The sequence below is a fragment of the Oncorhynchus clarkii genome, chromosome 1 (genome assembly GCF_045791955.1).
Source record: "Oncorhynchus clarkii lewisi isolate Uvic-CL-2024 chromosome 1, UVic_Ocla_1.0, whole genome shotgun sequence".
In the NCBI taxonomy this organism is placed as follows: Eukaryota; Metazoa; Chordata; class Actinopteri; order Salmoniformes; family Salmonidae; genus Oncorhynchus; species Oncorhynchus clarkii.
Window position 1 is genome coordinate 43,712,545 of NC_092147.1, and position 25,533 is coordinate 43,738,077.

A 25,533-nucleotide genomic window follows, 5' to 3' on the forward strand; every position below is an offset into this window, starting at 1 on the left:
TTGTTCTTGCCTTCTTTTTCTTTATGCGGATGACTCTACACTTCTGGTGTCTCACAAAAGTAAAACTATGTTGGGGAGCATACTTAGCGCAGAGTTTACTAACATTCGCAAATGGCTTGGAGATAATAAGCTATCTCTGCACTTAGGGAAAACTGATCAATTGTTTTTGGATCCAGACCTAAATTGAGTAGGTCCTCTGAAATCAGTGTGGAGTTAAGGGGCGAGGTGCTGACTACTAAAACCTCTGTTAGCTACTTGGGATGTATCCTTGATGGAAGCTTGGGAGGTGTGAGCATGGCCAATAAAGTGCTAGGGAAGGTTAATGCCAGGACTACGTTTTTGGCTAGAAAGTCCAAGCTGCTTGATAAGGACTCCATGAATGTGCTAGCTACTGCCCTCATTCAATGCCATTTTGACTATGCTAGTACTTCCTGGTTTGGGGGTTTATCTAAATTTATGAAGGGGACGGTCCAGATTGCCCAGAATAATCTGATCAGGGTAGTATTGAAGGTGAGTTCACGTACTCACATAGGCAAGAGCTTGTTTCAGGAACTAAACTCTCTGCCTGTTGAGGCTTGGGTGTCCCAGATTAGACTAGGTTTGGTTTACAGGAGTATTTATGGTCCTGCGCTCAGATATCTAACTGATTACTTTCCTCGTGTTAGGAATGCACACAATCATAGCACCAGATCAGGTGTTGCTGATGTGTGCTTATACAGGTTCCGGAGTAATGCTGGGAAAGGTACTTTCTTGTATACTGGAGCCTCAGAATGGAATGAGTTGACTCTGCCCATTAAAAACAACGTCCTCTCTGGGCAGCTTTAAAAATAAAGTAAAAATATGTTTGATGTCTTCTGTGCCCATATGAATAACTCCTATGATGTAACTGGATCGATTAGATGTTTTTCTTCTCTGTTTTTGTTTTATTATTTCACTGCCATACTGTGTTCGGTCTTGCCTAGCCATCTTGTCTCAAGAGGACCACAATGGAAATAATTCCCAGACTTTGTGTGTTATCCTCAATGATTTTAATCATGTGCATGTATGGCTTTTTCAAGTTGTATGTGTGCTTGTTTTTTTTAAATGGTCAAATTAATAAACTAAACTAAACTTAGCCACAGAATATGGGATAGTGTTACCTCGTACCTACTGCCGGTTAATAATTGGAAACAAATCATTTGATCAATGCAATTTCCCCTCCTGCAAATAAAATGTTTTGTTTCTGTTAAGGTTTCACTTGAGGCTAATCAACATCTGAGGACAGTGGAAACTCAAAACCTTGCTAGATCAATAGGGGCTAGCTAGCTGTATATGCCTAATTTATTATTCTAATAGTACATTTAATGTCTTAAACATTCCAACATAGGCCTACTACCAATGATGCCGCCTTTATATACAGTGCCTTCAGAAAGTATTCATACCCCTTGACTTATTTCACATTGTGTTGTGTTACAGCCTGAATTCAACATGTTTTTTTCTCCCCCATCCACAATACCCAATAATGAGAAAGTGAAAACATGTCTAGAAACGTTTGCACATTTATTTAAAATTAAATCCAGAAATATCTCATGTACATAAGTATTCATACATAAGTCCATACATGTTAGAAACACCTTTTGACAGCGATTACAGCTTTGAGTCTTTCTGGGTAGGTTCTTTAAGAGGTTTCTATACCTGGATTGTACAATATTTGCCCATTTAAAAAAATATATATATTTTTTTACAAATTCTTCAAGCTCTGTCAAATTCGTTGTTGATCATTGCTAGACAAGCATTTGTCTTTCCATAGATTTTAAAACCTTTTAAGGATCTGACCCTTTTTAAAATTTTCACCTAACATGACATACCCAAATGTAACTGCCTGTAGCTCAGGACCTGAAGCAAGGACATGCATATTATTGATACAATTTGAAAGGAAACACTTTGAAGTTTGTGGAAATTAATATAGGAGAATATAACACATTAGATCTGGTAAAAGATAATACAAACAAAAAAACATGCATATTCCCCCCAAAAATTGTTCAATCATCTTTGAAATGTAAGAGAAAGGCCATAATATAATATTGCAGTTTAGGCGCAATTTAGATTTTGCCCACTCGATGGCAGCAGTGTGTGCAACGTTTCAGATTGTTCCAGTGAAGCATTGCAATACTGCAATTGATACATTTTCTATACATTTTCTAACTATAAAGAACATACAGAAATTATATGATACAACATTTTAGTTGACACACTTCCAGGAATGTCATACATGATGGATCATTAGCTTATACACTAACTTTCACACATCTAGATGGCTGGGTGAGGTGGGTGTGGAGCCAGAGGCTGCACGAGTTCAAACTGTATAACCCAGTTCCTACATTTGAATATAAAAATGGATTTTATCAAACAAAACTGTCACATTTTATCTCTGGGACTCTCAGGATGACAAATCAGAGCAAGATTACTGAATGCAAGTACATTATTTACCTTCAGAGGTGAATGTATCAAACCAGTTGCTGTGATACGTTTTTGTTCTTGTGCACTCTCCTTAAACAATAGCATGGTATGTTTTCGCTGTAATAGCTACTGTAAATGGTAGAGTGCAGTTAGATTAACAAGAATGTAAACTTTTTCCCCATAGTTTGCTGTTACTTACGTCATTCTAGTCACACTAGCACACGTTCGCATCAACCATCCCGGTATAGGTACACCGATCTCGTTGCGGTTAAAGAAGCTTTAAGTAAAACTTTGGCCTTGAGTTTTAGGTCATTGAAAGGTGAATTATTCTCTGTGTCTGGTGGAAAGCAGACTGAACTAGGTTTTCCACTAGGATTTTGCCTGTGCTTAGCTCCCTTCACATTTTTTTTTACTCCTCAGTCCGTAACGCATACCCATAACACGATGCAGCCACCACCATGCTTGAAATTTGGAGAGTGGTACTCAGTAATATGATTGTATTGGATTTGACACCACTTTGTATTCAGGACAAAAAGTGAAATGCTTTGGCACATTATTTGCAGTGTTACTTTAATTCCTTGTTGCAAACAGGATGCATGTTTTGGAATATTTATATTTTGTACAGGCTTCCTTCTTTTTACTCTTTTTACTCTCTCAATTAGGTTAGTATTGTGGAGTAACTACAATACAATGTTTTTGATCCATTGTCAGTTTTCTCCTGTTAAAGCCATTAAACTCTTAACTGTTTTAAAGTCATCATTGGCCTTATGGTGAAATCCCTGAGTGATATCCTTCCCCTCTGGCAACTGAGTTAGGAAGGATACTTTTATATTTCTATTGATACACCATCCAAAGTGTAATTAATAAGTTCGCCATGATCAAAGGGATTTTCAATGTCTGCTTTAAAATAAAAAATCTACCAATAGGTGCCCTTCTTTGCGAGGGATTGGAAATCCTACCTGGTCTTTGTGGTTGAATCTGTGCTTGAAATTCACTGCTCGACTGAGGAACCTTACAATTATCTGGATGTGTCGGGTACAGAGATGAACACTATTATTGCACACAGAATGAGTCCATGCAACTCATTATGTGACTTGTTAAGCACATTTTTACTCCTGAACTTATTTCGACTAGCCACAACAAAGGGGTTGAATTTTTATTTTTATTTTACCTTTATTTAACTAGTTAAGAACAAAATCTTACTTTCAATGACGGCCTAGGAACAGTGGATTAACTGCCTTGTTCAGGGGCAGAACGACAGATTTGTACCTTGTCCGCTCAGGGATTCAAACTTGCAACCTTTTGTTTATTAGTCCAACGCTCTAACCACTAGGCTACGCTGCTGCCCACTAGGCCACGCTGGCACTAATACTTAGTGAATCAAGACATTTCAGCTTATCATTATTAATTAATTTGTAAAAATGCTGAAAAACATAATTCCACTTTGACATCAATCAAAACTGATTTGCACATACACGTGTTTAGCAGATGTTATTGCGGGTGTAGTGAAATGCTTGTGTTTCTAGGTCTAACAGTGCAGTAATATCTAACAGTAATATCTAACACTAATGTAAAGGAATGGAATTAAGAATATATACATATTTGGGCGAGCAATGTCAGAGTGGCATAGTCTAAGATACAGTAGAATAGGATATAATACAGTATATACATATGAGATGAGTAATGCAAAATATGTAAACATTATTAAAGTGACTAGTGTTCCATTATTAAAGTGGCCAATGATTCCAAGTCTATGTATTTAGGGCAGCAGCCTCTAATGTGCTAGTGATGGCTATTTTAACAGTATTTAACAATCTGATGGCCTTGAGATAGAAGCTGTTTTTCAGTCTCTCGGTCCCATCTTTGATGCACCTGTACTGACCTCGCCTTCTGGATGATAGCGGGGTGAACAGGCAGTGGCTCGGGTGGTTGTTGTCCTTGATGATCTTTTTGGCCTTCCTGTGACATCGGGTGCTGTAAGTGTCCTGGAGGGCAGGTAGTTTGCCCCCGGTGATGCATTGGGCAGACAGCACCACCCTCTGGAGAGCCCTGCTGTTGCGTGCTGTGCAGTTTCCGTACCAGGCGGTGATAAGGCTGCATGATGGCTGCTAAGGCTGCATGATGCGACTCTAATAATGATATGAAAAAAGTTGCATGAAAGTCATGAGCTCTGCTTAGTTTAATACGAAGGTGGTAAACACTTCATCACTCTCTCTCATTCACAATTTGAAAAACATTTAATAATTCCTCGATTTTCCCGGCTGCATCCCCTTTGTGTGGCTGTAATGCCCCATAAAAAAAATCCATGCCTTGGACTGAATATAACAATTATAATTCCCTTCTCCCGGCTGCGTGCCGAAGCACCTCTCACACAGGTCTTTCTCACAGGCTACAAGTGAAGACGGACACATCAGGGACGCAACTGCGCGCTTCCTTATCCAATTCCGAGGCGAATATTGAAGTTATAGGAAGAACTGTCATTTATTTTTTGTCAGCCAAAAAGATGAATAGGCCTAATGAACAGAAACATCACTAGCCTTTTGTCAATATACTATCCCCCATAGTACAAAAGTTGACCTATTATATTAAAAGCTAGAAATAAATATTCCAAACATAGTCTGGGACAGTTGTGGGATGCGGTAGATCCTAAATTAATACAACCACCAGCATCAAAAAACCTGTATTCAGCAATGAGCCTGACTCAACAGATCCAAACATTTAGCTTAAACTGTTTATAAATTATTAGGCTATATTTTCACATTATAAGCGCAGCAATGCGCACACGGCCGTAGGCTATAAACGCAAATGTTCCATTAGCAGGAAAACACCATTCTCAAAAGGGACCGCAAATGTGATTATGCATGTAATGCTTTCATTATAAAGGTGCATTTATATGGTGAAAAATTATCTTCCCCAAACTTGAAACACACGTGTCTATCTATGCCAGTTAGGCTCTACACCCGTTGTAAAGCAAATTAATTTGCTTAATTTTAGTAAGTTATTTGGCCGCTTTAGTTGTGATACAAACCTTTTCAAAACATATAGGCGTATGGGCTAGAATTTGAAAAAGTTGCATAAAAAATGCATGGCTGTTTCTTGACTGAAGCTGGGCATCAAATCAAATCAAATTTTATTTGTCACATACACATGGTTAGCAGATGTTAATGCGAGTGTAGCGAAATGCTTGTGCTTCTAGTTCCGACAATGCAGTAATAACCAACAAGTAATCTAGCTAACAATTCCAAAACTACTACCTTATAGACAGACACAAGTGTAAGGGGATAAAGAATATGTACATAAAGATATATGAATGAGTGATGGTACAGAGCGGCATAGGCAAGATACAGTAGATGGTATTGAGTACAGTATATACATATGAGATGAGTATGTAAACAAAGTGGCATAGTTAAAGTGGCTAGTGATACATGTATTATATAAAGATGCAGTAGATGATATAGAGTACAGTATATACGTATACATATGAGATGAATAATGTAGGGTATGTAAACATTATATTAGGTAGCATTGTTTAAAGTGGCTAGTGATATATTTTACATCATTTCCCATCAATTCCCATTATTAAAGTGGCTGGAGTTGAGTCAGTGTGTTGGCAGCAGCCATTCAATGTTAATGGTGGCTGTTTAACAGTCTGATGGCCTTGAGATAGAAGCTGTTTTTCAGTCTCTCGGTCCCAGCTTTGATGCACCTGTACTGACCTCGCCTTCTGGATGATAGCGGGGTGAACAGGCAGTGGCTCGGGTGGTTGTTGTCCTTGATGATCTTTATGGCCTTCCTGTGACATCGGGTGGTGTAGGTGTCCTGGAGGGCAGGTAGTTTGCCCCCGGTGATGCGTTGTGCAGACCTCACTACCCTCTGGAGAGCCTTACGGTTGTGGGCGGAGCAGTTGCCGTACCAGGCGGTGATACAGCCCGACAGGATGCTCTCGATTGTGCATCTGTAGAAGTTCACAAGTGTTAGGCTAATATTGTCACCCATCAGACTATTCTTGATTTAATCTTGTCTTTACATATATCAAATAATATACGTGTGAAATTTGATTAGATTTTGGAAAGGACCATATAATGCACCTGTCTTGAAACAGGGTTGAAAAATACATGTAATATATGCTCTTAAATAGCGAATGGAGGACGCGTTTCCCAAGGTTCATTTTCATGCCAGCCAGGTAGGCTATAGGCCTGTTGTAATTATAAGCAATGTGCTTAATATTAGGAAAGTTGAGAAATAAATGTAGTAGGTCTAGCCTATAGAAAGCTGATGGGATCCTCTTTTTAATAGAGACCATGACTGTTTTTTCACGCAATTGCATTGCCTATAGAAAAGTTGCGCAACATGAGCTCATGGGCTTTCATGAACTGTTTGATTAGATTTTCCATTACATTTGCATTTCATTGATTATCAAATCACCGTGACATCAAAAAATATTATATTTGTCATATACACATGGTGAGCAGATGTTAATGCTAGAGGAGAGAAATGCTTGCGCTTCTAGTTCCGACCATGCAGTAATATCTAACAAGTAATCTAACCTAACAATTTCACAACAACTACCTTATACACACAAGTGTAAAGGACTGAATAAGAGTAGGTACATAAAAATATATGAATGAGCGATGGCCGAACGGCATAGGCAAGATGGTATAGAGTACAGTATATACATATGAGATGAGTAATGTAGGGTATGTAAACATTATTTAAAGTGGCTAATGATACATTTATTACATCAATTTTTTCATTATTAAAGTGGCTACTCAATGTTAGTGATGGCTGTTTAACAGTCAATACAATGCTTAGTACCAGGCAGTTAGCAAGTTTGATAGACTACTAATGGACTTCAGCAGCATCAGAGCTTGGAGAAGCCCAATTACCATGACTAAGCGGTCACGTGGAATTTGACTGCCGTCATGACCCGTGATCGCCTGTGTGGTTTTACGGTCACCGTAACAGCCCTAGATGTGAATACTTTCTGAAGGCAATGTCGGCCTATGCAATCACCTCAAATAGTAGTTGTGCGCTTCCCGTGCTATGTAGCCTATAGGGGCTATATATCAAAGATAATTTGGTTAAAAATAAAAAGCGGCGCTACAACGGTCAATATTGAGAGTTTGGAGATAAATGCAGTGCCTACAGAAAGCTGAGACCCTATTTCCAACTGTCACAACAAAGGGTAGTGAAATACGACTAAATAGTTATGGTATTATAGGCTAGGGCTGTCCCTGCATGTCCGTTGTGCACGGCGCACATTCAAGCTTGGAGTTACATTTCCACCTTGCCTGGCTGACTAATCTACCAGCTCGCATTTGTTGCCTATGTTTTAGATCTAGTACTTATTTGACTCATGTACTTTATTTTACAGCATTATTTGAAAGGATTTTGAATTTGTTTAGGGGCAGAAAGGCTTTAGTCATGAGATATGCAGTTGAAGTTTTACGCACCGCCCATAGATTATAAGCGCAGCAGCGCAGTTGATTAGAATACCTTACAAACGGAAAAGAAAACTATTTCATTCTGATCAGTTCAGTTTGTATTTGAGGACACTGAAGCACTGCTTGCAAATCTGAACTGTGAACATAAGTTGTTTTGCCTATTGACCTAAGTCATACATTTAAATTGAAATTAGTGAGTGTGGAGTGCAGAGAATCCTAGAAGTTTGGCTATTGTTTGTTAAACCGAGAATAATCTATGCCTACATGTATATTAAATCTATATTTGGAGGCTAAATATATAGCCAAATTATTAAGAACTTTTGCCCATTGAGCTTTGCAGCCTAAAGGACACTTACAGTACATTCAGAAATTGTTCAGATCACTTGACTTTTTCCACATTTTGTTACGTTACAGCCTTATTCTAAAATGGATCCTTGATGTTTCTACAACTTAATTGGAGGCCACCTGTGGTAAATTCAATTGATTGGACATGATTTGGAAAGGCACACACCCGTTTATATAAGGTCACACAGTTGACAGTGCATGTCAGAGAAAAAACCAAGCCATGAGGTTGAAGGAATTGTCCATAGAGCTCCGAGATAGGATTGTGTCAAGGCACAGATCTGAGGGAGGGTAAATGTCTGCAGCATTGAAGGTTCCCAAGAACACAGTGGCCTCCATCATTCTTAAATGGAATACGTTTGGAACCACAAAGACACTTCCTAGAGCTGGCCGCCTGACCAAACGGAGCAATCGAGAGAGAAGGACCTTGTTCAGGGAGGTAACCAAGAACCTGATGGTCACTCTGACAGAGCCCCAGAGTTCCTCTGTGGAGATGGGATAACCTTCTAGAAGGACAACCATCTCTGCATACGCCACCAATCAGGCCTTTATGGTAGAGTGGCTAGACAGAACTCACCCCTCAGTAAAAGGCACATGACAGCCTGCTTGGAGTGCCAAAGGGTACCTAAAGGACTCCGACCATGAGAAACAAGATTCTCTGGTCTGATGAAAATAAGATGGAACTCTTTGGACTGAATGCCAAGAGTCAAGTCTGGAGGAAACCTGGCAACATCCCTATGGTGAAGCATGGAGGTGGCAGCCTCATGCTGTGGGGATGTACAAAGTACAGAGATCCTTGATGAAAACCTGCTCCACAGCGCTCAGGGCCTCAGACTGGGGCGACAGTTCACCTTCCAACAGGGCAATGACCCTAAGCATACAGCCAAGACAATGCAGGAGTGACTTCGGAACAAGTCTCAATGTACTTGAGTGGCCCAGACTTGAACCTGATCGAACATCTCTGGAGAGACCTGAAAATAGCTGTGCAACGATACTCCCCATCCAACCTGAAAGAGCTTGAACGGATCTGCAGAGAAGAATGGAATAAACTCCCCAAGTACAGGTGTGCCAAGCTTGTAGCGTCATACCCAAGAATAATGTATTTTTTATTAAAGGAATTAGCAAAAGATCCTAAAAAGCTGTTTTTGCTTTGTCATTATGGGGTATTGTGTGTAGATTGATACAATTTAATAAATTTCAGAATAATGCAGTAACGTAACAAAATGTGGAAGAAGTCAAGGGGTCTGAAAACTCTCTGAATGCACTGTATCTAACAGGGAGCTATTGATTATTAAGGGACCTAACGTCTCCTGCCAACTCTCCTCTTGCGCCTCATGGTCCAAGGTGCTCTACGCCTCCTGCGGACTGGGCATGATTATTGTTATACCCACTGAGTGGCTGGACTCACGTTTTATAGGCTTTGCCTTGGGAGCGAAATTATGTCATAATGGCATTGACATGATGTAATAGTGATATTTTTTACATCATTTGGATTATAACAGCTGAATCTTCCGTCATAACCACGCTGTGGGATTTATTTAAGAATCTTTAGAGGCAGAGTTTCAGATGTTTTCGGAAGATGGGCAGGGACTCCACTGTCCTGAAGTTAGGGGGAAGCTCATTCTACCATTAGGGTGCAAGGGCGGAGAAGCTCTTTGACTGGGCTGAGCAGGAGCTGCCCTCAGAGTACTCGATTTGGGGTGTAGGGTTTGAACATAGCCTGAAGGTAGGGAGTGGCAGTTCCCTTGCTGCTCCAAAGGCAAGCACCAGGGTCTTAAAGATGATGTGAGCTTCGACTGGAAGCCAGTGTAGTGTGGAGTGGGGTGGGGTGGAGGAGGGGGGGTGATGTGGGAGAACTTGGGAAGTTTGAACACCAGGTGGGCTGCGGCGTTCTGGACAAGTTGCAGGGGTTTGATGGCAGGCTTTCCATTGGAGGATGAGTAGCTCGGTCTAGTTGAGATTAAGCTTTATGTTGGTGGGCCAACATCCAAGCTGAGATGTCTGCCAGGCATGCAGAGATGCATGTCACCAGCTGAATGTCAGAAGGGGGGAAAGCGAAAAGTAGTTGAATGTCATCCACATAGCAATGATGGGAGAGACCATGTGAGGATATGACTGAGCTTAGTGACTTGGTGAAAAGAGGATGACCTAGAACTGAGCCCTGGGGGACACCAGTAGTGAGAGCACGTGGTTGCAGACAGAGATTCTCTGTCCCCTTTGTCGCATAGATGTTTAGATATCGCAACTAGGATTGGGCGATGTCAACCTTTGTCCTATTATGATTATGTACCCATAAAACATTTTTTACAATGACGGCCTACCAAAAGGCCAAAGGACTCCTGCATGGATGGGGCCTGGAATTAAAAATAAATGTAATAAAAATATAGAACAAAACACACATCACGACAACATTACATAAAGAGAGACCTAAGACGACAACATAGCGTGGTAGCAGCACAACATTGCAGCAGCACAGCATTGCAGCAGCACAACATGGTAGCAGCACAACATGGTACAAACGTTATTGGGCAATGACAACAGCACAAAGGGCAAGAAGGTAGAGACAACGATACATGACGCAAAGCAGCCACAACTGTCAGTAAGTGTGTCCATGATTGTGTCTTTGAATGAAGAGATGGAGATAAAACTGTCCAGTTTGAGTGTTTGTTGCAGCTCGTTCCAGTCGCTAGCTGCAGCGAACTGAAAAGAGGAGCGACCCAGGAATGTGTGTGCTTTGGTGACCTTTAACAGAATGTGACTGGCAGAACGGGTGTTGTATGTGGAGGATGAGGGCTGCAGTAGATGCACCCGATAGGGGGGAGTGAGGCCTAAGAGGATTTTGTAAATCAGCATCAACCAGTGGTTCTTGCCACAGGTATACAGAGATGAGCAGTTTACAGATTAGTATAGAGTGCAGTGATGTGTCCTATAAGGAGCATTGGTGGCAAATCTGATGGCCGTATGTTAAAGCACATCTAGCCGCTCGAGTACACCCTTACCTGCCTATATATAAATTATGTCTCCGTAATCTAGCATGGGTAGGATGGTCATCTGAATCAGGGTTAGTTTGGCAGGTGGCGGGAAAGAGGAGCGATTACAATAGAGGAAACCAAGTCTAGATTTAACTTTAGCCTGTAGCTTTGATATGTGCTGAGAGAAGGACAGTGTTCCGTCTATCCATACTCCCAAGTACTTGTATGAGGTGACTACCTCAAGCTCTAAACCATCAGAGGTAGTAATCACACCTGTGGGGAGAAGGGCATTCTTCTTACCAAACCACATGACCTTTGTTTTGGAGATGTTCAGAACAAGGTTTTAAGGGCAGATATACCATGCTATCGCCCTATTGGCCACCCCAATAATAGAATGCAACTGGATGAATCATGATGACAGATAATGTTGTTAAACGCCGCACAAAGGCTAAGTGCAGGCAATGGCAGATCTATTCTAGTATTCCTTTCTGGTGGAGGAGCAAAACAGGTTTGTGTGTGCGTCTGTGTCTGTCTGTGTGGCGCACACATGATGGAGAATTAATTGTCTGATGAAGAACGGGCCATCTTAACGTAGTAAGCTAGTTTATAGGCCTACATCATGGGCTGGATAGAAGCAGTCTACTGTCTTCAGAACTGGATAATAATTGCTTTATTTGCCTCATAAAGTAATAGAAAAATAAATAATATCGTTCCATCTCTCATAAAGCTATTATTGAGAATAGTCTATGCTTAGGCTTAAACTATGGACTTTTATTCTTGTTATTTTTGAAAGCCACACCTTTAGGACAACACCTTCATAGGCTAGAATATTTGGGAAATAAGCTCCTGTTTATAACTTTAAATTTGTCTGGAAGCTTTTATGATATGCCTAGTAGGAAGATAGGCTATTGCCCATTTCGGCCTGCATGGATAATTTCTTTCTTAATAAGCTTAAACTTGATTAAACTTGTCATTAGATTTTTCTATAAGCTGTTGATATTGTTTGTTCTCCCTCATTATTAGTACTCTTGGCTACCTTACGTTTTTAGGCTATTCAAATAACTTTTTGAGATGGAAGTCTGTTACATTCATTGTTTGATTGGGAGAAAGCCATGCATAAAATGATGAAGCGTACCCTTCAGTCATGTATTCATAGCCTATTCGTTTTGTCACTAAAGCACCTTATACCACCCACCACTGCGACCTGTATGATCTAGTCGGCTGGCCCTCGCTGCATATTTGTCGCCAGACCCACTGGTTCCAGGTCATCTACAAGTCCATGCTAGGTAAAGCTCCGCCTTATCTCAGTTCACTGGTCACGATGGCAACACTCACCCGTAGCACGCGCTCCAGCAGGTGTATCTCACTGATCATCCCTAAAGCCAACACCTCATTTGGCCGCCTTTCGTTCCAGTTCTCTGCAGCATGTGACTGGAACGAATTGCAAAAATCGCTGAAGTTGGAGACTTTTATCTCCCTCACCAACTTCAAACATCTGCTATCTGAACAGCTAACCGATCGCTGCTGCTGTACATAGTCTATCGGTAAATAGCCCACCCAATTTTACCTACCTCATCCCCATACTGTTTTTATTTATTTACTTTTCTGCTCTTTTGCACACCAATATCTCTACCTGTACATGACCATCTGATCATTTATCACTCCAGTGTTAATCTGCAAAATTGTAATTATTTGCCTATCTCCTCATGCATTTTGCACACAATGTATATAGACTCTCTTTTTTTCTACTGTGTTATTGACTTGTTTATTATTTACTCCATGTGTAACTCTGTGTTGTCTGTTCACACTGCTATGCTTTATCTTGGCCAGGTCGCAGTTGCAAATGAGAACTTGTTCTCAACTAGCCTACCTGGTTAAATAAAGGTGAAATAAAAAATAAAAATACAAATCGAATGGAGAGAGAAGGGAATATAGGCTATAATATTGATTAATATGTATAGCTTTGTAAGACTATAAATTACCAACCACCCAGCTTTGGAGTAGTTAGGTCTATTTCCCTATTTTGAGAGGAGCGATCTACTTCCAGCAATTGTGCTGGGCTAATTATATGCGAACTTCAGTAATCTCCAAACTTGTAGAGACATAAAAATGGTATCCATGTGTTCGTCTGACAGGGTAAGTAGAAAAACGACCTATATCTCGAAATCTCGCCGTATCCCTTTAAGTTAATTAATGGACTGCTGAATTCATTAATGGACTGTTGAATGTGTATTTGTTTCTCTTGCTTTGTTTGTTCTTTTCCATATTATGTCTATCTCTAAGAAGTACCCAGGAAAGGGCTGAAAATAGTCTATATTAACATATGTAGCCTTAGAAATAAGGTTCATGAAATCAATAACTTGCTAACATTCATATTTTAGCCATTTCTGAGACTCACTAAAATAATTAATTTCATGATACAGCAGTAGCAATGCAAGTATATAACATCCTATAGAAGAGACAGAAATGGGGGAGGTGTTGCTGTATATATTCAGAGCCATATCCCTGTAATGCTTTGAAAACATCTTATTCAATTGTTATTGTGTTGTGGTTGCATGTTCACTTGGCAGTTCTAAAGCCTTTTCTTTTGGAGTGTTAGACCACCAAGTGCTAACAGTTAGTATAACAGTCAATATCTAAATAATATGTGTGAAATGCTTGATAGTGTAAGTGATATAAACAGAGAGCTCTACTTTCTTGGACACCTGAATATTGACTGGTTTTCATCAAGCGGTCTGCTCAAGAAGCAGCTTCTCACTGTAACCAGCCTGTAATCTGGTTCAGGTTATTGATCAACCTACCAGGGTGTTTACAAACACTACAGGAACAAGATAATCCACATGTATCGATCACATTTTTACTAATACTGTAGAACTTTGTTCTAAAGCTGTATTGGCTCACAATACAGTGGCAATATCCAGGAAAGCCAAAGTTCCAAAAGCTGGGCCTAAAATAGTGTATAAGAGATCATACAAAATATTTTGCTGTGACTCTTCTGGGGATGATGTAAAAAGTATTTGTTGGTGTGATGTGATTAATAAGGAGCATCCAGGCGCTGAACTTGATAAATGTATGCAATTGCTTCTTCCAATTATTGATAAACATGCACCTTTTAAGAAACTGACTGTTAAGGCTCCTTGGATTGATCAGGAATTGAAAAACTGTATGGTTGAAAGAGATGGGGCAAAAAGAGTGGCTTATAAGTCTGGCTGCACATCTGACTTACTGCAAATTGAGAAATTATGTGACTAAACTCAACAAAAAGAAGAAGAAACGGTATTATGAAGCCAAGATCAATGATATAAAGAATGATGGAGAAAATACTTTGGAATACTTTCAATTAAATTATGAGCAGAAAGACATTCAACTCCATCTTTCATTGAAATCGATGGCTTATTCATCACAAAACCATTTAATGTTGGCAATTATTTTTATGATTATTTAATTGTCAAAGTGGGCAAACTTATGCAGGAAATGTCAACAACGAACAGTGAGCCATCGTACTCATGTATAAAAAAAGTATAATAATGAAAGAAAAACATTTCCAATTTGAATTTTGTAAAGTTATTATTGGAGAGGTGGAAAAAATTGTTATTGGTCAATAAGGACAAACCTTCTGGCATTGACAACTTAGATGGAAAGCTACTGAGGATGGTAGCTGACTCTCTAGCCACTCCTATCGTCATATCTTTAATCTGAGTTTAGAGGAAAGTCTTTATCCTCAGGCCTGGAGAGAAGCTAAAGTCATTCCGCTAGCCAAGAGTGGTAAAGCGGCCTTTACTGGTTCTAACAGAAGACTTATCAGCTTGCTGCCAGCTCTTAGCAAACTGTTGGACAAAATTGTGTTTGACCAAATACAATGCTATTTCTCTGTAAATAAAATAACAGACTTTCAGCATGCTTACAGAGAAGGGCACTCAACATGTACTGCACTGTACTGCACTGACACAAATGACTGATGATTGGTTGAAAGAAATTGGTAATAAAAAGATTGTGGGAGATGTACTATTAGATTTCAGTCCAGCCTTTGATATTATTGACCATAACCTGTTGTTGAGGAAACATGTGTTATGGCTTTTCAATCTCTGCCATATCGTGGATTCAGAGCTATCTACAGTCTCTAATAGAACTCAAAGGGTTTTCTTTAATGGAAGCTTCTCGAATGTCAAAAATGTAAAGTGTGGTGTACTGCAGGGCAGTTCTCTAGGCCCTCTACTCTTTTCTATTTTTATCAATGACCTGCCATTGGCATTAAACAAAGCATGTGTGTCCATGTATGCTGATGATTCAACCATATACAGTGGTTCCTCAATATTAAAAGGTTTGAGATGATGCTGCGGGACTTAGAGGTAATTTGTGGTTTACTACGTTACCCTGCGCAACTGCTTCATTGCTCCAGACCACCACAAGGGGGAGTTAGAGCAATAATTATGCTTTTTGGCGCTAATGCGAATGTCCCTGAATGAATGCTAGAAACTTATAATTGTTCATTATAGAATTTCAATAAATGGAATGATGAAGGAGATTGAATTTAGAACAATAGTGTAAGAATTGCTATTCCTCTGTCCTGCACGCACACCCGAAAAAAGACACTTGGTTTTTGTCTACTTGGTCAGAAGAAGCTGTAACTAGACTAGCATATTACTTACTAAAACAGTTGTTACACAAAGGTTTTTATTCTAAGAGAAACAAAAATGTTCAATTATATTCCATGATATTCTTAAGATATATGTGTTGACTGAATATAATCAGCAAGTGATGTCTGCTAAAGAATCAAGTTGATGGTGCAGTCATATTTGTATTTATTATGGATCCCCATTAGCTGCCAAGCAAAATGAAGGCAGTTTATACAATTTTAAAAACATTACAATACATTCACAGATTTCACAACACACTCTGTGCCGTCAGGCCTTTACTCCACCACTACCACATATCTACAGTACTAAATCCATATGTGTGTGTATTATCATGTGTGTATGCATGTGTCTGTGCCTATGTTTGTTTTGCTTCACAGTCTCTGCGGTTCTATAAGGTGTTTCTTTAATCTGTTTTTTTTTAAATAAAATTTTACTGCTTGCATCAGTTACTTGATGTGGAATTGAGTTTCATGTAGTCAAGGCTCTATGCAGCCTCGGCACCTACACATACAAACGACAACTACATCACACCTGCCCAGACCCACCTGCTCACATCTCCAGCGCCCGCATCATTACTGTCGGTTTTAGATTTTAGTGATGTTATATATATGCAGGCCTCAGCCACTTCCCTGAGAGCACTTGATTCAGTTTATCATGCAGCCCTCAGGTTCCTTACAAATCAGAAACGTCTAACACATCATTGTGATCTCTACAGCGCTGTTGGCTGTTCGTCATTGACCTTGCGTAGGCTTAAACACTGGTATACACTGATTTATAAGGCCATATTGGGTAAAATGCCACTTTATCTCTGTTCTTTTTTAGTCAGGTCAGTAAATAAATATCAATACGTTCCCATTCTGATTTGCTTTTAACAGTACCAAAAATTAGAACAGGACATGGTAGAAATAGTTTTAGTTACTTAGCTCCGTGGTCCTGGAATTCTCCCCTGAACATTTTAAAATGTAATGATCTAGTTTCGTTGGTGGAGTTTAATCACTTGATCGATGTATATATCATAGAAGAGTGTAGTTGTTTTTAGGCCAGCTGTTTTTAGTCGAGACGTTTGTGTTTTTAATGTAAAATGTTTGTTGTACTGTATGTGTGATTATCGTTTTGTTAATGTTGTGTTAGTGTATGTAAGTTGTTTTTGTTTTGTCTGAAACGTTGTTCCCTCTGCTGCTATTGGACCAGGTCTCTCTTGGAAAAGAGATGTTATCTCAATGAGAAAAAAAACCGTATAAATAAGGTAAAATATATTTTAAAAATCACTCTCCGCCTCATGGCCTCAAACTGCACCATTTTGTTTCTCTCCATCGCCCACACGCACTTCAAACATTTGGATAATAAAGCATTTAAAAGGCTGACATTGGTTGATTTTGAATACTTTTGACAGCCAAAATTCAACCCATAACCTTTTGGACTTTTTAACATTCCCAGAGGGCATGTATAACCTACTGCAGGGTTAAACCTTCTGAATTAATGATTATATTACTCAATAAGAGGCAGCTTCTATCGGTTATCCAACCATTTTTTATTATTATTAAACTTGCATTATAATTATATAAAAGCCCCTTTAGATATTCTCTGTAAGGTTTTACATTTCTAAATCAAGATCACAGACCAGATTTTCCCGAAGAAGAATGCATCAACCCCTACAAATATATATACATTTATTATTAACCCTGCATTATAATTGTATAAAATCCCCTTGGATATTAATTTAGAATCCTCCAATCCTCTAAATTGAATTAGATTTACAGGGACATTTTATTGATCTGCAGGTATTTTCATTTAGAAGCCGCCTCCTTAATGAGTTCCGAGAGCCGTGTCATACCAATTATTATTGGATTATTCACCATGGCAACCACTTGTTAGTACAAAAATTGAAAATAATGTGCGTTTTTAATTTGATCAAATTCAAGACTATATTTGTACCACTGTAGATGCTGTTTTTATTTACAGTAGTTATGTACAGCGATAGTCAGTCTCTCCTCAACTCTTAGCCAAGAAAGACTGGCATGTATAGTATTTATATCAGCCCTCTGATTACAATTAAGAGCAAAACGTGCCCCTTTGTTCTGGGCCAGCTACAGCTTAACTAGGTCTTTCCTTCCAGCACTCGACCACACGACTGGACAATAATCAAGATTGGACAAAACTAGAGCCTGCAGAACTTGCTTTTTGGAGTGTGGTGTCAAAGAAGCAGAGCATCTCTTTGTTACGGACAGACCTCTCCCCATGTTTACAACCATTGAATCTATGTTTTGACCATGACATTTTACAATCTAAGGTAACACCAAGTAATTTAGTCTGCTCAACTTGTTCAACAGCCACACCATCCATTACCAGATTCAGCTGAGGTCTAGAACTTAGGGAATTATTTGTACCAAAGAAAATTCTCTTCGTTTTAGAGATGTTCAAGACCAGTTTATTAATTGTAGTTAGTGCTAGTTTGCCCACCAGAGGGCATCTTTGAGAAGCTAAGTTATTGAAATGACATGGAGCTGTAGACCTAAGAGTCAAAGGGAGCCTTGAATTGAACAGACTATAGGGGATTGGTTTTTAGAAATGTAGCTAATTCATTTGATGAATATTATGTTTTTTATTCCAAGAAAAACGAAAAAGCATTTCTTACTGTAGCTGTTATAGGATAACTTACTTATTGGCATAAAGGCCTACTTCAATATACAGTACATCAATCAATCACTCATTAATTTGTGCACGGCATCACACAGCATACTTGTCATCAATGTATTTAAATACAGTCAAGCATTTTAGTTATTAAACTAAATAACGGGAGCCTTGATTAATTTTGCAATCACGGCTAAAGCGATTTAATTAATTCAGAAAATGTTCTAATTCGTGCAAGACTGCGCAAATATCTGTATACTTGGTCTACGCAAACACCGGCCCAGTAACGCATCAAACATAATTGTCTGCAACGCTGAAATTGGCTACTTCTATGTGAATTAATGAGGAGGCGGAACACACCTCAATTCAAACTGTTAGAAAATACGTGTTGGAAATTCATTTGAAATTGACATGTTGAAACAGCCTATAAATAATTAGCAGGCAGCCCGTGTTAACTGTCCTATTGCGTAGTAATCACATTTTGGAACAGTGAGTGCTTTCTGACATCACGTGCGTAAAACGACTCACGCTGGGGTGACCATTAGAGATATTTGGAACTCACATATGAAAAGGTTGTCACGCCTGAGAATGGACCTTTTTCAGGAACACTCAACACCTATTGGAAAGTCATTATGGTGTCTTTGGCATTCAAATTTGTGTAATTGTCCCACAAAAAAGAAACCTCTATCCCAGGGTTAGGCATTCAGAAGACGTAGGCAGTTTTTTTTTTTACCTGGTCTTTGCTCTTTTCATATTTATTTTGGATCTTGACAAACTCTACAGTCTCTGCAGGTGACCAGCATACCATACAATTATGCTGCCACCACATTACTAAGCATTTTCATTTGAAGGCAGCAAAATGTGACAATTGTGAAAGGGGTGTGTAGACTTCCACAAGGCACTGTATCTGTCTTTGAGTAGCATGCCACTGCAGATGCTGTTAAAGTGGTTTCTTTCTCATCTGGTGGTTGCCATTTAACATCCTCGATTAACTTAATCTGAGATCTTCAGGGTTCCTGCAGACACAATCAAGCCATTTTTTTACAATGGACAAATCCTCCACATCCACTGGCACCTGCAGAAGTCTAACTTTGTTACAGTAATGTGTGTGTGTATATATATATATATATCTTATTTATTTCACCTTTATTTATTTAAGCAGGTAGGCCAGTTGAGAACAAGTTATCATTTACAACTGCGACCTGGCCAAGATCAAGCAAAACCTTGCGACAAAAACAACACAGAGTTGCACATAAACACACGTACAGTCAATAACACAATGGGAAAATCAATGTACAGTGTGTGCAAATGTAGAAGATTAGGGAGGTGAGGCAATAAATAGGCCATAGAGTCGATGTCATTACAATTTAGCATTAACACTGGAGTGATAGATGTGCAGATGATGATGTGCAAGTAGAGATACTGGGGTGCAAGAGAGGGCGAGGAAAAAGCAGGACCTAACAGAGACATTAACCTGGGGTTGAAGGCTTTTAGATCGTTATCCTTAGTGATTGTAGGCTAGCCTCAGTTATATAGATTCTCGTTATTCCCCAGGTGACATTATCAAACGGCCTCCCTTCTGGCTCAGTTGGTAGAGAAAGTCTACACACCCCTTTCACAATTGTCACGTTTTGTTCCGTTCAAATTTCAATTTCAAGTAATGTGGTGGCAGCATCATTTTATGGGTATGCTTTTGTCACCTGCAGGGACTGAGGAGTTTGGCACATGCAAACGCCAGGGTTGTGAGTTCGATTCCCACGGAGGGCCAGTACGAAGAAGTATGAAAATCTATGCACTGGAAAATCTATGCACTGGATAAAAGCGTCTGCTAAATTACTAAAATGTAAAAGATCCATCTGCATGAATTTTCTCTCTGTGATTACAGATGTATCATGTTGATTTTAAAGGGCCTCATTGGCCTGCCATTACAAGTTGGAGCTCCTGATGGACAAAATGTATTTCATCACAGGGAAATGACTGGACACAATGTATTTCATCACAGGGAAATGACTGGACACAATGCATTTCAGCACAGGGAAATGACTGCATAACTCAACATTTTGTATTTGCTCTGTGTCCTAAAGGGAGGCTCCATAGAAAACATGAATTCCAAACGTTGCCTGGAGCTGGTAGAGAACGGCGAAACGGAGTTTGGCTACCAGCTGGCCATACAGAAGTGCTCTGGTCAGAAATGGACAATCACCAACCTACTGTCAACCTACACTCTCCAATGAGGGGATCCTGAGTCCTGCAGGGGAAAGAGCTGCCCATGGTGAACACTGGACCTGTGACTGACAGACATAGAAGCTTTGCTTCTTTAAAAATCTATTTATTGAGGCATAAATTGAATTATGAGTATGCTGACACTTTTAGTACCTTGATGTCTCTTAGACTCAAAGACATCATTTGATAAATGTAAATAATGTCCTTTGTTAATATATGGGATTGAACTGGCTCTATAAATGGGTCTATAGTGAGACTTACATGTTTCAATGTATTTTGAGCAGATTGTCTTTTGTCACACTGAATTCAGGCTTGCGTTGTCTCTAATATACATTGTAATTTATGCTACTGTGTAGCATGTTTTTGAAAAACCTTTGTTATTCTTGTTTGGTTTGTTTCTCAGGTTTGTAGATTGAATGTTATTATGAAATCAAGTCGGTGGTTTCAAAGAACTGTTGCCAATATGTTGGGAGAATATACAAGCTATTTTATAAGTGTATACTGGATATTTATAAAAACCTACAGTAAAAATGCTGATGACAATTCATATTTTGTGTGGGTGGTTTTCCATCTCCTGAATCATTCCTCATACTTAATTTAAAGTCGATCAAGATTGTTCATCTCAGATTTGTTTTTTGTGAAGACACCTTAATATAAAATCATACTGTAGGTGATGAAGTCAAATAGTTTATTTGATACCACATATATTTTTCACAACACATAGAAATAGTGAGGCTTTATTTGCAAGGAATGCAATTATTTCCCCCATACAGTGCATTCGGAAAGTATACAGACCCCTAGACTTTTTGCTAATTTTGTTACGTTACAGCCTTATAAAATGGATGAAATAGTTTTTTTCCGCCCCTCGTTAATCTACACACAATAACCCATTATGACAAAGCAAAAACTTTTCTCCATTTTGGCAAATTTGAAACAAAAAATATGAAATGTCATATTTACATAAGTATTCAGACCCTTTACTCATTACTTTGTTGAAGCACCTTTGGCAGCGATTTAAAGCCTTGGGTGTAGGGTATGACAGGCGACAGGTAGCCTAGTGGTTAGAGTGTTGGGTCAGTAACCGAAAGGTTGCTGGATCAAATCCCTGAGCTGACAAGGTAAAAACATATATAAACATCTGTCGTTCTGCCCCTGAACAAGGCAGTTAACCCACTGTTCTCCAGTAGGCCCATCATTGTAAATAAGAATTTGTTCTTAACTGACTTTCCTAGTTAAATAAATGACACTACAAGCTTGGCGCAGATCCTCTCAAGCTCTGTCTGGTTGGAGGGGGATTGTTGCTTCACAGCTATTTTCAGGTCTCTCCAGAGATGTTTGATCGGGTTTAAGTCTGGGTTCTGGCTGGGCCACTCAAGGACATTCAGAGACTTGTCCCAAAGCCACTCCTGCATTGTCTTGGCTGTTTGCTTAGGGTCATCCTGTTGGAAGGGGAACCTTTGCTCAAGTCTGAGGTCCTGAGGGCTTTGGAGCAGGTTTTTTTGTACTTTGCTCCGTTCATCTTTCCCTCGATCCTGACAAGTCTCCCAGTCCCTACTGCTGAAAACATCCCCACATCATGATGCGGTCTCCACCATGCTTCACCGTAGGGATGGTGACCGGTTTCCTCCAGACGTGACACTTGGCATTCAAATCAAATCAAATCAAATCAAATTTTATTTGTCACATACACATGGTTAGCAGATGTTAATGCGAGTGTAGCGAAATGCTTGTGCTTCTAGTTCCGACAATGCAGTAATAACAAGTAATCTAACTAACAATTCCAAAACTACTGTCTTGTACACAGTGTAAGGGGATAAAGAATATGTACATAAGGATATATGAATGAGTGATGGTACAGAGCAGCATAGGCAAGATACAGTAGATGGTATCGGGTACAGTATGTACAAATGAGATGAGTATGTAAACAAAGTGGCATAGTATAGTATAAAGTGGCTAGTGATACATGTATTACATAAGGATACCGTCGATGATATAGAGTACAGTATATACGTATGCGTATGAGATGAATAATGTAGGGTAAGTAACATTTATATAAGGTAGCATTGTTTAAAGTGGCTAGTGATATATTTACATCAATTCCCATCAATTCCCATTATTAAAGTGGCTGGAGTTGAGTCAGTGTCAGTGTGTTGGCAGCAGCCACTCAGTGTTAGTGGTGGCTGTTTAACAGTCTGATGGCCTTGAGATAGAAGCTGTTTTTCAGTCTCTCGGTCCCAGCTTTGATGCACCTGTACTGACCTCGCCTTCTGGATGATAGCGGGGTGAACAGGCAGTGGCTCGGGTGGTTGATGTCCTTGATGATCTTTATGGCCTTCCTGTGACATCGGGTGGTGTAGGTGTCCTGGAGGGCAGGTAGTTTGCCCCCGGTGATGCGTTGTGCAGACCTCACTACCCTCTGGAGAGCCTTACGGTTGAGGGCGGTGCAGTTGCCATACCAGGCGGTGATACAGCCCGCCAGGATGCTCTCGATTGTGCATCTGTAGAAGTTTGTGAGTGCTTTTGGTGACAAGCCGAATTTCTTCAGCCTCCTGAGGTTGAAGAGGCGCTGCTGCGCCTTCTTCACGATGCTGTCTGTGTGAGTGGACCAGGCCAAAGAGTTCAATCTTGGTTTCATCAGACCAGAGAATCTTGTTTCTCATGGTCTGAGAGTCCTTTAGGTGTCTTTTGGCAAACTCTAAGCCGGCTGTCATGTGCCTTTTACTGAGAAGTGCCACTTCTGGCCACTACCACAAAGACCTGATTGGTGGAGTGCTGCAGGGACGGTTGTTCTTCTGGAAGTTCTCCAATCTCCACAGAGGAACTCTGGAGCTCTGTCATAGAGACCATTGGATTCTTGGTCATCACAAGGCCCTTTTCCGCCGATTGCTCAGTTTGTTTGGGAAGAGTCTTGGTAGTTCCAAACTTGTTCCATTTAAGAATAATGGAGGCCACTGTGTTATTGGGGACCTTCAATGCTGCAGAAATGTGTTGGTACCCTTCCTCAGATCTTTGCCTTGACACAATCCTGTCTCAGAGCTCTACAGACAATTCCAATGACCTCATTGCTTGGTTCTTTGCTCTGACGTGCACTGTCAAATGAAAGGTGTGTGCCTTTCCAAATCATGTCCAATCAATTGAATTTACCACAGGTGGACTCCAAGTTTTAGAAACATCTCAAGGATGATCAATGGAAACAGGATGCACCTGAGCTCATTTGAGTCTCGTAGCAAAGGATCTGAACGCTTATGTAAATAACGCATTTCTGATTTTTATTTTTATAAATTTGCATAACTTTCTAAAAACGTGTTTTTGCTTTGTCATTATGGGGTATTGTGTGTAGATTGATCAGGATTTTTAAAATCCATTTTAGAATAAGGCTGTAACGTAACAAAATGTGGAAAAAGTCAAGGGGTCTGCATACTTTCCTAATGCACTGTATAAGCTGAGAGAAATAAATGACTTGTTTATAGCAGCAGCTGGGAAAGGGAGCATGATTAAAAGGTCCAGTAATAGTAGCTTCCGTATGATAGATTTTTTACAATTCTATTGTGTTCTCACTGAAATATCCACTTTTGAGCTACTCTAATTAAATTGACTTCAATGCACTGATGTTTGAGCCTTCATGTCCTGAATATTTCAAGTGGAGAAGGGATGTTGTTCTCAACCAGACACTTTCTGTGGAAGCCTCATAGTTTTTATTTGCTGTTATTTCAACAGCACATTGGTTGTGGGAACAAAGCCATAAGTTTCCTGACCGTTAAAACTGAACTTTTTTTTTTCAAGTACTGAGAACAGAAGTGAAAACGTTGCCTGTTCTGGGAGCATAATACATGTTTAGGTTGCAGGGAGGTTCTGACAAAATGTTATTCTGCAAGAGAGAGGCTAAGGGGACTTGATTGGAGGGGACAAAAATGGCACTATCTGTTTTTTTTGTGTGAACATACTTTAAAAGAGACTTACTTTAAAGACCCTTGATCTATCTATTTTGTGAGAGATATCGAATGATTTTGATAGCCTGCTAGCTGAGAGATGGATCCTTTTCTCCTGTATCTGCACACAATGAACTCTAGGCTATGGTATGCACGAATTCACCAGAAGTAGGACATCAGACTCCATTCCACTGGGTAGCAGAATTTTCTTTACAGAGTTTAATCATAGAGGAGCCTCAGCCTCATCAAGTTAGGTGTTCCTGCCTGAAGCAGACACTTGTCCTCTTGTTACTCAAGCTTCAAGTTCCTCTGCGTTCACATCACTGATGACCTGAAATGGTCCCTTCACACAGACAGTGTTGACGAACTTGCAACAGCGTGTCTTCAATCTCAGGAGACTAAAGAAATTTGGCTTGGCCCTTAAGACCCTCACAAACATCTACAGATGCACCATTGAGAGGATATGGTCTGGCTGTATCACCGCCTGGTTCGGCAATTGCACCGTCCACAAACGCATGGCTCTCCAGAGGATGGTGTTGTCTGCTCAACTCATCATCGGGGGCACACTGCCTGGTGTCACAGGAATGCCAAGTAGATCATCAAGGGCCTCAGCCACCCGAGATATGGGCTATGCACCCTGCTACCATCAAGGAGGATACAGTAAAGGTGCATCAAAGTAGCCACCCTTTGCCTTGACTGATAAACAGTTGACTGATACAAAGTTTCTAACTTTGCCCAATACTCTGGCCTAAACCTTAGTCACTGTTACTAGCCGGCTACCACCCGGTACTCTATCCTGTACCTTGCAGAATGCATTATCCTATGTACATGAAGTCATCGAACACTGGTCACTTTAAGAATGTTTACATATACTGTCCATACGCACCATTATATACAGTACCAGTCAAAAGTTTGG

The 25,533-nt window shown here is 39.9% G+C and overlaps 1 protein-coding gene across 1 annotated transcript in view; it reads left to right on the forward strand.

The window, feature by feature from the left end:
* The window catches only part of LOC139416292 (UDP-N-acetyl-alpha-D-galactosamine:polypeptide N-acetylgalactosaminyltransferase 18a), an 89,441-nt gene extending 68,206 nt beyond the window's left edge, over window positions 1-21,235 (forward strand). The window contains exon 11 of the mRNA XM_071164782.1: window positions 20,550-21,235. Coding sequence (XP_071020883.1) covers window positions 20,550-20,699 — 150 coding nt within the window. The 3' untranslated portion in view covers window positions 20,700-21,235. The remainder of the gene's footprint in view (window positions 1-20,549) is intronic.
* Window positions 21,236-25,533: the final 4,298 nt, after the last annotated feature.